Source organism: Nuphar pumila, chromosome 11 (assembly GCF_984573655.1).
Source record: "Nuphar pumila chromosome 11, dmNupPumi1.hap1.1, whole genome shotgun sequence".
NCBI lineage: Eukaryota > Viridiplantae > Streptophyta > Magnoliopsida > Nymphaeales > Nymphaeaceae > Nuphar > Nuphar pumila.
The window spans coordinates 16,464,874-16,476,237 of NC_143259.1; the positions used below are offsets into that span (position 1 = coordinate 16,464,874).

Genomic DNA, 11,364 nt, shown 5'->3' on the forward strand with positions numbered 1-11,364 from the left:
ATTTTCAATTCTTGTAACTATTCTGTTGATTAATGAATTCTGGTAGGGGTCTGCCTAACCCCAGCTTGCCTTTCAAAAAAAAAACTAATTCAACTTGTTTACATCTAATGTAAAAGAAGGACCAGAGAGAAACCACGCTGCGATATACTCTATGCTGATTTAAAACTAACTTGGATTCTAATGAAGCTCAATAATTAAGGAAAGCAAAGAATGAAAACTAAAAGTCAATTAATCAATCTCATCCTCTAAAATCCTCTGTGAACCAATATTAGGCTCAAGAAGTAATAATATAGTTTAGATATATTTTACATCATATAATGTAGACGGTAAATAGTTGAAGTGATTGGTTTGCAAGCAATAGGTTGAGAGTTAAAATACCAACACCGCTTGTCTGGTAGGAGCAGCTAGTGCACGGCACCTTGTGTTGGGATGTTGCAAGTTCAAATCCCAATGGTATCGTTGTATAACTGCTAGGGGTCTGCCTAACCCCAGCTTGCCTTCAAAATAAAAAGGTTTAGAGTTAAAATCTCAAGCTTGAATGCTTCATGTTTGAATAGTTCAGCTGGTTCACTAGTACTACTTGCATCTGAACACTCGTGATCCGTGTCAGCAGCGCATCTTAAAGATAAAGGCTCTTTGCTACTATTACCACCACCACTACTCTAAAGTATCACCGATCACTAGAGATGTCAACAGGTCGGGTTTGGTTCGGACCCATGTGGAACCAGACTTGAACCAGATTTTTGGGTATGGTATCAGGTCCGTACCCAGGTCTAATCGGGTCTAAGAGAAACCATACCCAGACCCAATAAAAACTACATGAACCAGAGCCAGACCATACCCAATAAAATAATATTGTTTGTCATTTTTACATAGAAAAATTGTGGGTCATAATCGGAACTTGGGTCAGGTCTGGGTCTGGTATAAAATTTCACAAACTATACCCAGGCCCATGTATTAATTGGACCTTCGGGTCTGGACCTGGGTCTTAATCGGATCTTCTTATTTGTCACCATACCAGGACCCTATAGGGTTTAGTCCGGGTCGGATCTGGGGTAAACCCGACCCATTGACACCCCTACCTATCACCAACCACTGGGAGTTGAAATGTAAATGTCAGATGGCAGAAGAGTTGCCAAGAAAGCTTGCTGTCTGCGATATTCTGTTTGGACTGTCTGAAGGCTTCATGGTAGTTGATGTTAGAAGAGACCCAAGAATTTCACAATTCAAGGACCATGTATAACAAGGATGCCTGTAGTCCATAAAAAATCGTATAATAGTTATTATTAAAGAAGATGAACATCTTAAGTCCCAAGTTTTAAGCTCTCCCACAACATATGCTCACCCTGAAAATTTTAATACAGCATATGGTAAATGAAAGACTAGAACACTGAATGAGGGTCTAAAGATGTTCCTCATCCCCATGAAAAAATCCTGGATCAGGTTTGGCCTCATTTAACCAGAATGAAATTCCTTCCACTACTGCACCATTGACCTTTGAAGTGGGTTTTGCTCATAGTTAAATGGCACCGAACAGACTTGGGCTAGAAGAGGCTGAAACATGAAAGAGTTTGACAAATAAGCCATGATGCTGATGCATAGTGAAACCATAACAAGAAACAGCATATCAGAAAACAAAGCAGTGCCACTGGAACATGAGAGAGCTGCATACAATCATATAGTTAAAGGCTACATGTACACAGTACTAGGTACTGTTACTTGACCACACAGATGGCTTGGAATCCAAAGGATCATATCGAACTCAAGATTCAAAACATGGTATATTCCAGCATATGCTTTATTTACACCGATTACACTACAAACTCCAGATCTTAGTGCAATGGCATTGCTGGGCTAGAGCTTCAAGCCAATTAGACCAACTTGTGTGTCAGGTAATGCTGGGCTCGAGCTTCAAGCCAATTAGACCACCAACTTCTGTGTCAGGTCATGCTGGGCTAGGGCTTCAAGCCATTATAACCTCAACAATAAGGTACAATAAAGGGCGGTTAAAGGATTATGCATTCTGGGTAAGTATGATTAAAAAACTAAGTATTTAAATTGGATCAGTGATCGATTTCTAGGCTTTGTCGTAAACCTAAATGGTTACTTCCAATTACGTAAATTGCACTCAAAGGTAGGGCATTCCACAAGAAACTATCTGAAAACAACATGCTTTGAGGGGATTTTTACGCAATAGAAACGGGTTACCAGGAATACACTTCAAGTTTTAATCGGGGGTTGAGTAAAATCTCAAACTTTGCCCCATCCACTGCTCAGCATTATATTAACAATATAGTCACCACTATTTGCAAGGCTAATTGATCACCTAAATCTGTCACAGCCGGTTAAAATCTATGTTCTCAAAAATGATGATTTCAACAGAGATATACAATATCAGGGTCAATTCTTCCTGGTCTTTCAATGACTAAATAGGTCCAACCTAGGATTATACAACACATAGTGAAAGTGTCAATCCTCTGAAGCCATTAGAGGAAAAGAAGAGGTTACTACATCAACAATATTAACAATCAAATATTCTGACCAGCAACAGAGATAAAAAGAAAGAAAATAAAAACAAAGAAAAAAGAAACATGTACCTGACTCATTGATCAACAAACTTCCCCTTTTCTCTCAGTTGTTGTATCCTGAAATATTAGATCCATTGCATGTGAGCCATGATATAAGAGAACAGGAACCCTATTCCAAGGAGCTATTTGTCACTGCATAAAATTTACTAGAAACAACAAACTAGAAAAATCACTGGAAAAGTTCAGCAAATACCATATTGAAGCATCACCAATACCAAGGCCATTGCAAGTTAGTATCATTCCCTTAAATCGACTGAGGTATTCCTGCAACCAAAACCATAGATTTCTCTTGAAACTACAAAGCCTTGAAAGCACAGTACTTCAGTTCATGGTGTAAATGCAAATAAAGAAAAAGAATAAATGACCATCCAAAACAGCATCTAAGGTTCTTACACGTAAAGTGTACTTCTCAATGTCATAATTCCCAGTGAGGTCATAATCTAAGCGTTTAGCTGGATCACTTAAAACTGCATAAAGAGATCAATGAATAATTGAGCTAATAGCACAGGTAACCAGTAAAACAATGCTTTGCCATGTGCAACTAGAGGCATATTTAATCCTCAAAGGTGAATTTATGAGTTTTCAGCAAGAATTAGAGTTTACACATATATGAGGTGCCAAATTCAGATCTCGATCAAACTCCACAGATTTACCTTTGTAAGCTTCATTTATCTCTTGGAATTTAGCTGTGACATCTTTGTCACCTCTATGCTTGTCAGGGTGCCATTTCTGCTATCAGAAAACACAAAATATAAACTCAAAAAGAAGAAAGTGAAAAGATTAGAACTAGGAAAGCATAACACTAACTGAGACCACGAATAGACACATAAACCAATAACGTACCAAAGCAAGCTTTCTGTAACTTAATCTGATGTTCTCGTCAGTAGCATCATAATCAACTTCCAGAATTTTATAGTAGTCCTGGAAAAAAAATTGCGCTTAGAATCGAAGGAAAGGTTGCTATATTGCCAGAGATTGTGTCCACAACTTCAAAGAAGCATAATGCTTCCATTTTCATGTCACATTCATATAAAAAGAAAGAAAAGATATCCTTATGGCTGTCAACTGGCCAAATTAGTGCTGGGTTCCAATCCAACCTGAAATTGAATCAATTTGTAATGACATGGTAGTAAGATCTGGATCCAAATAAAAATTGGATCAGGTTACATTCAGACATTCTATCTGTTCAGGTTTAGATCAGGTTGGACAAAGCTGATTTAATTTGGATTCACATGCCCTACTATAAGCACAGGTGCTACTTCTTCAGAGATCTAGTAACCCAACAATTATCCAAATCTGGACATATTACCCTGTCCATGATGAAAATGATATCAACAACAAGAAAGGTGCGAACTTTTGTCTAATTTTGACATGCCAATTTGCATACATTTTCTATACAATTTTGTTAGTTTGCTGCCAAACTTTCATAAATCAAAGAGTATTGACATGGTTACTGCACGTAGAATCCAAATATCATGCCTACTTCCAAGGAGTCCATTACAATTTGTTAATTCAAGCGTTTATGGTGGTCTGGGTCTATATTATAATTGCAGCCTCCAGATCTACACCATCACCTTAGGTAAATTATGAGGTTTGTGTTTATGTTCCTCCAAAATTTTTGTGCTTCACAATAGCCCTTTAACATAGGTGACCCATGGATGAACATGCATTGACTGGGATTGCCAAATAGTGAAATGTAGTATCCAAGCTGGAGGCTAGGAATCAGTTTGAAGTATTTGATGTACTTTTGCCAAAAAGGTGGTGATCTTCTTCAACTTCATGGCCCCTGCTGAGTCAATATCTTGCCATCACAAGCCACATGGCAGTAATATTAAAGAATTATCCTAGTAGCACTTTATAGGTTAAATATTGATTTCAAGGCTATCCAAACATGTATTCTCTCAATTTTACCTTAATAAAAGAACATGCTAGCTGGCATGAGAAGATCCACATGTAGCTGGCATCTAGAATTCATTTTGTACCACATTCATCGAATGCTTCCACGATGCATCATATGGTCCCAAAGAGACTGGATGAATAAGGTTTATGAAATTTCATGTAGATGTTATTAAGATGGGGGGTTTTCACATCTATCAAGGTCATGCTACATCTTTTTCTGCACCGTCTTCAAGTTATACCAGGTCAGTGTCTATGTCACACAGACACAGGTACAGATACCTGTATGAAGCATGATACAACCTTGGTAATACCTAGCCTAACAGCATTGACATGGATAAGCTACCCAAGTTTGAAGTACTAGTATTTGTCAGGCAGGTACATGTTCATGATATGAATCTCACAGATGATGGAATCATGGCTACTCATTTCATCATGTACTCTAAATATGTTTCTTGAAGTAAATAGTTCAAAGCATAGCCAACCAGAAAGTTGCTACATCAACATCTACTTCTGTTACTTAGCATCCCAAATTCCTTATCATCAGATATTCCATGAGGCATTGCCTTTAACAACATTTGTTCCTGTTGGATTCTCTCAAGTTGAGAGTTGAAAACCAGCCATCATAAGCTTGGCCCTTAGACAACTTTTTATATTTTTTCTAGGAGACACACTGAACCCATAGAAAGTTCAGAATAAAACTATATTTTCATCTTTTGAACAGGCATAATAAGGTTAGATGAATGGGTGGTGTGAGCCAACTAACTAAACTGGTTACCAAGGACGTTTTTGAATTTCCTATATCTTTAAGACAATATATGACCTATTGTATGATCATAATAGTGCACTTGAAACAATGATGCATAACGAGTTAAATGAAAAACAAAAGCACATTGGGACCAACCACAACTCCAACAAGTTTATCTCCACAGACATTTCTCATATGATCATCAGTACAGACTACAGAGCTCTTCTAAACAAAGTTGCAAGCAGCTATTAGTCATTGTTTATTTGTCAACAAATTGAACCAGCTTGCTTTAACTACATTGTGTGTTTGAACAAAAGCATTAACACAAGTATGTTCAATAGTAAGCAAATGTACAAGCAGCATACTTTAGCATCGTGTGACGCACATATGAACGTGATCCTGTGCACACACACACACACACATGCATGCCCGTAGTTTCACAGACTTCAGAGGTTATCCAGTCTCTCCATAGTGGTATGCCATGAACCACTTACGAAGGATCACAGTTTTATTTTATAATTCTAGTATCAAAGATTCTATTGTTCATAATTCAATCATGTTCACAGTCTCGCTCCGAAAACAGCCAACTGAGAATTTTGTGTTTCTATTAGCCATCTCAAAACTTGACCACTATGTGTTGCACAAAGTGCAGGACGAAGGCAAGAAACCAGAAGCAAAAATCATCCACTAGGAAAAAGATCTACAATAATTCAAAATCCATAGAGGCTTAATTCCTAAAAAAGAATAAAAAACCTACACCAAATTTCTCGAAACCCCTCTTTTTTTTTACATTGCTTGATCAAAGCACCCCAAAATTTGTTGTTTTGGGTGTCGTGAATTCTGGACCGGCCTCTATCCATAACCTGATTCGAAAATATTTTGGTGACCGTATAATGAGAATTTCCAATGGGGGTTTGTGGTGGCAGCACAGGGATCGATCCAGTAGGGTCGAGACGGTAGCCCACCACAAACACCTCCTAGGGTGTGGCGCAGAACCCTAACGGTATGGACCCGTCCAGTTTTGTAATTTTCTCTGTTGTACAGATTAGGGCTTTATGCTCTTCCTCACATATTTAGCCGCCTCCTTTTGAGAATTGGATAGTAGAGTTTCAGATATGTTGGGGATTAGGGTTTTGAGAGCTCTGTATCTAGTTTCCGTATTTCCTCACCTCTTGCTAGTGGATCCTCCGTTTGTTCGTGGATGTAGGCCTGAGTGCGGAACCACGTAAATTTTGTGTCTTCTCATCTATTTATCTTGTGTTTTGCTTCGTTTTGATTGTGGTTTTCATAAGAATTGCACACTCGAGAGCACTTTCTTGTGCACCCACAAGAACAAACACATGCAGTTCAACCCCAAAACAAAAACCGCAAGATTGTTCAACACCAATTCCATATCGGACTCCAAATTTCCAGAAAAAACAAAAAGAAAAAAGAAAATCCAATATCCAGGAGAGTCGAACAGAGGGAAAGAGGGAAGAAAAGGGATCACCTTCTGGCATTCATCTGCACTTTCCATCTCCTTCGCTGCACCAAAGGAAGGGTCCTCGTATCACAAAACTCATGGGTACATCCTTCGTTCATGGAAGCTCCAGCAGAGACGCAGAGATCCCGGATAGGAAAAGAGAATCATAGGGACTAAAAGCAGAGAAAATGGACGGTTTTGCTCTCTGAGAAGAAACAACACTAGAGGATTTTCATTTCATGGATTTGGATGGTGAAAAGAAGAGAAGATATTGAAAATGGGAAATTGGGTTCCGCGGGAAATCACGCAGAACACCCCCAAAAGGCCCAACGGTTATCCAGAGAGAGAGAGAGAGAGAGAGATGGGGGCGTTTGGGCCCCAAAAAATAAAAATCCTACATCTTCACTGTTGTCAAAATAATAAACTGAGTTGACCAGAATTTTGTTCCACCTACTTCTGGTTCGATCCATTTTTTAGCCAAAAATGCACTTTTTGTGCAGCTTATGCACACGAACCGAGATTGGCATGCACAATCTCGGCTCCGCCAAGTAACCTGGTGTGCATGCTCGGCCTGGCCTGGCTCGGCTCAGTTCATTAAGCTTGTCCAGAGTGCAACAGACCAAGCTGGCCCGAGCTCGACTCAGTTCGTTGAGCTCGTCCTACGTGACCGGCCTTTGATGAGGCCACTGTGAGGGGGAGACAGAGGTGATGGTCTCAAACAGGTTCAGGCAAATGGCACACTCGACCCCGTCCTTGGGCCCCAAAGCAACCGAACCGGAAGATAGAGAGCAACCCAATCACCTTGTGATCGACGTCGAAGTTCTGCCGAAAGGAGGAGGGAGGGGGCCGTGGAGGTATTTAGGGTTGTCAACATAACTTCCCCGCTGCCCTGCTTGCAATGCTTCGCATAGAGAAGGATCAAGAAAGTGATAAAGAAGAGTGCTATGATCATGAGGACGTCGATGATCACAATGACGCTCGGCTGGAAGGGGCCAAGGCTTGACTGACCCACAGCCGAACTTGGCCGAGACAAAGGGGCCGACGAAACCACAACCTTCTCTGCCACCATGAACTCCATGGCTCTAAGGATCACTAGAATGCAGCAGACGAATAGCGACGGAAAGGTAACAACTATCGTCGTTCTCTTCTCTCTCTCTCTCTCTCTCTCTCTCTCTCTCTCTCTCTCTCTCTCTAAACCCTATTTCAAAAGGGTTAAAAACTTAAAGCTGGGCAGGGTGGAAAGAGGGTGGTATATGTCGCCCCCCATGATTCACTGAATCCTAGGTCTCTCTCTGTTGGGGTCCCATATGAGGCTCATATTCCCGTGTATGGAGTATGGTGCGGTTGCAAAGACCTAGTACTCTTTCTTGCTATTTTTACCATAAAACTACGGTTTGAAAAAATGACAAAAATATCTTTCATTCAAAAAAAACAAACAGTTAAAAAAAAAACAAACATGTTCTTCATCTAGAAAGTCGAGGATGATGACTCTTCAAAGTCTACATAGTGAAACGAACCTTAGCCGACGATCCGATGATGAGCCGACGATCTGACGGTGAGCCAGCAATCCGATGGTCATCTAGTGAAACGAACCTGAGCCATCAAAAATATTTGTTTGAACTTTTCATCGTCATCTTCTTCTTCTTCCTTCTACGTAAAACACTGTAAAACTCTCTCTCTCTCTAGAGAAGAAATCAAGGGAGGCAAAGAGTTCCCCCTGAAAAAAGGTCATGAACATCAACCATCTTACTCTCTCTCCCTTCTCTTTCTACTTTTATGCACATCCAGCAGACGATCCTACATTGCTTCATCAAACACCAACTGACCTGCACATTGACTGTAGCATCGTTCAACTTGATGAGTTGTGGAGCCTGATTCATAGTTTTTGCCTTTATAGGAAGGGGTTTGGGGGCTCCTCCCAGCGTAGGTAGCATCATTCAACTTGATGAGTTGTGAAATATGATTTAGAGTTTTTGCCCTTACAGGAGGGGGTCCGGAAGCTCTCCCCCTGGCGCGGGTCCCGCTACGCGGTCAATGGGCGGGGGTCCAGAGGGGGCACCCTTGTCGGGGGGGCTCGAAGGGCAGCGCCCCCGGCCCAAATTTTTTTGGGGCCTTGTATGATTTTTTTATTTTCTTTCCCTCTTTTAACTATCGAAAAAGAGCAATAAAGCGTTTTGTTTAATCGTGGGGCTCATGTTTCCTTCGGTTGTTTCTTACTCGAGGTTTTCGTAACACCTCTTCCCACGACTTTTCTATTTTTCTTTTTCTGTTTCTTTCCCACGATTTTTTCAATGACTCCGCTACAACAATTTTTAGTGTTGTCGGGTCTCCAACAAGCCTCACAACAATTTATAATGTTGTCCGGTCTTCCAACAGCGATTTGTAGTATTGTTGAGCCTTTCTACAACGATTTGTAGTGTCTTCCGCAAATCACTATACTGATTTGTAGTGTTTTTTGGTCTTCAATGAGTCTCACAGCGATTTATAGTGTTGTTCAGTCTTTTAACAGCGATTTATAGTATTGTCAGGCCTTCCTACAGCAATTTTTAGTATTTTCGGGTCTCCAACGAGCCTCACAGCAATTTATAGTGTTATTCGGTCTTCCAACAGCGATTTGTAGTTTCTTCCGCAAATCACTATAGCAATTTGTAGTGTTTTGGGGTCTTCATCGAGCCCCACAACGATTTATAGTGTTGTTGGATCTCACTATAACGATTTGCAGTGTCTTCCGCAAATCACTATAGCGATTTGTAATGTTATTCAGTAAGCAAATCGTTGTAAATCGCTACCCGAATTAGGACCAACTTGTCATGGTCATATCTCCCTAACCGAAGGTTATATTTCAAATTCGTAAAAAGTGGTATCTTCGTTATTGAGTCTAGTTTATTTCTGTCAAATTTTAGCGATTTCTATGGTCATTTCATTCTCTATTTTAACTAAAAGATAGACCTATGTTAGGGGAGAGCCCCCGAACCCACCTCCTGTAAGGGCAAAAACTCTAAATCAAGCTCAACAACTCATCAAGTTGAATGATGCTACCCACGTTGGGAGGAGCCCCCAAACCTCATCCTGTAAGGGCAAAAACTATGAATCAGGCTCCACAACTCATCAAGTTGAACGATGCTACCCATGCTGGGAGAAGCCCCCAAACCCCCTGTTGTAAGGACAAAAACTATGAATCAGGCTCCATAACTCATCAAGTTGAACGATGCTACCCACGCTGGGAGCCCCCAAATCCCCCTCCTGTAAGGGCAAAAACTCTGAATCAGGCTCCACAACTCATCAAGTTGAATGATGTTATCCACGCTGGGAGGAGCTCCCAAACCCTCATCCTGTAAGGGCAAAAACTCTGAATCAGTCTCCACAACTCATCAAGTTGAATGATGCTACCCACGCTGGGAGGAGCCCCCAGACCCCTCTCATGTAAGGGTAAAAACTCTGAATCAGAATCCACAACTCATTTAGTTGAATGATGCTACCCACGTTGGGAAGAGACCCCAAACCCTTCTCCTGTAAGGGTAAAAACTCTGAATCAGGCTCCATTAAAAACTCTGAATCAGGCTTCATTAAAAACTCTAAATCAGGGTCCACAACAGTCAATGTGCATGTCAGTCGGTGCTTGATGGAGCAATGTAGGATCTTTTGCTGGATGTGCACAGAAGCAAAAAGAGAAGGGAGAGAGAGTGAGATGATTGATGTTCATGGCCTCCGCAAAGTGAGATTTCTTTCTCGGATAATCCTGCAGTGCAGAGTCTAGGCCTTAAATAATCATCTTCGGGGCACTTAAGTCTTTACAACCACTCCTTTTTTAGAATCTTCATTTTTTTTTACACCAATGAAGGAGAGGGTATTTAAGTTTTTGCAATCGCATCAAACTCCAATGCTAATTAATGCTGACAAACATGGGGATACGAGACATGCATGCTTAAATACGTGGTGCTCATTGGGACCCCCGAACACAAGATGTAGCTAACTGCTCTCTTTGGGGGGGAGAACATATAACTTGCTTCGTAGGGTGAGACAGTTCGAAATACTTGTTATCAAACATGTCGTGTCTTATCGAGCTCCACAAGTCAATCAAGCTCAGCTCATTTGCTAGTCCAAACTTTAAACTAAGGTCTGGGCTCGACTTGTTTATAGCACAAACAAGCCCGAGCCGAGGCTGAGCCAAGCTCAATCCGGCTCGGTTCGTTGTGCACACTACGGCTGACTGGATGATATAAAAAGAACTTGACTTTTGATTGTGTTAGAGGTTACATATCACAACTTTTGTTTTTGTTAGTTTACTTGTGGCCTTATTTTTGTTGCATGGAGAAGAAAACATCTGGTTATGGTTTGTAGTATGGTCACAAATATCGATCAATTGTTGGGAAATATCATGATTTTGTGGTGATATTTTCAAGAACCCATAAAAATAGTATCACAATTTTAACATTCATAATATATTTACAAATATCATATTTAATAATTTGCAAATGTTTTTATATGTTATTATCTTCTTTTGTGTTCCCTGTTTTTTTAAATTTAATATATCCGTATATTTTTCGAGATTAAAAAACCCTAAAAGATATCACTAGATTTTTCCGTCCGAGGAAGACTCGAAAATTGAACGAACCGAAACATAGGTTGTTCGAGCTCAGCTCGTTTACAGCCAAACATTGTTTGGGATC

At 40.4% G+C, this 11,364-nt stretch overlaps 1 protein-coding gene across 2 annotated transcripts; it reads right to left on the reverse strand.

Annotated features, from left to right (window-relative positions):
• Positions 1–1,255: 1,255 nt before the first annotated feature.
• LOC149822103 (uncharacterized) lies at positions 1,256–7,082 on the reverse strand. 2 transcript variants are annotated; one of them, XM_089981100.1, is made up of 7 exons: positions 6,722–7,082; positions 3,432–3,509; positions 3,242–3,317; positions 2,982–3,055; positions 2,782–2,852; positions 2,598–2,645; positions 1,256–1,554 (listed from the first exon to the last, which is right to left on the reverse strand). In XM_089981100.1, the coding sequence occupies exons 1-6, from the start codon at positions 6,746–6,748 to the stop codon at positions 2,603–2,605; spliced, it is 369 nt and encodes a 122-aa protein (XP_089837226.1). In that variant the 5' UTR covers positions 6,749–7,082; the 3' UTR covers positions 1,256–1,554; positions 2,598–2,602. The 2 variants fall into 2 exon arrangements, with proteins under 2 accessions (XP_089837226.1, XP_089837225.1); XM_089981099.1 differs by having other exon boundaries at positions 3,242–3,320.
• Between the last annotated feature and the right edge of the window lie 4,282 nt (positions 7,083–11,364).

Excerpts from the sequence above, each read along its gene's own strand:
- LOC149822103 (XM_089981099.1), bottom strand. The coding sequence starts at position 6,748 with ATGGAAAGTGCAGATGAATGCCAGAAG. Across the intron at positions 3,321-3,431 it reads GTTACAGAAAGCTTGCTTTG|CAGAAATGGCACCCTGACAA; the intron begins GTACGTTATTGG and ends GTTTTCTGATAG. Across the intron at positions 2,853-2,981 it reads TTGAGAAGTACACTTTACGT|GAATACCTCAGTCGATTTAA; the intron begins GTAAGAACCTTA and ends TTTTGGTTGCAG.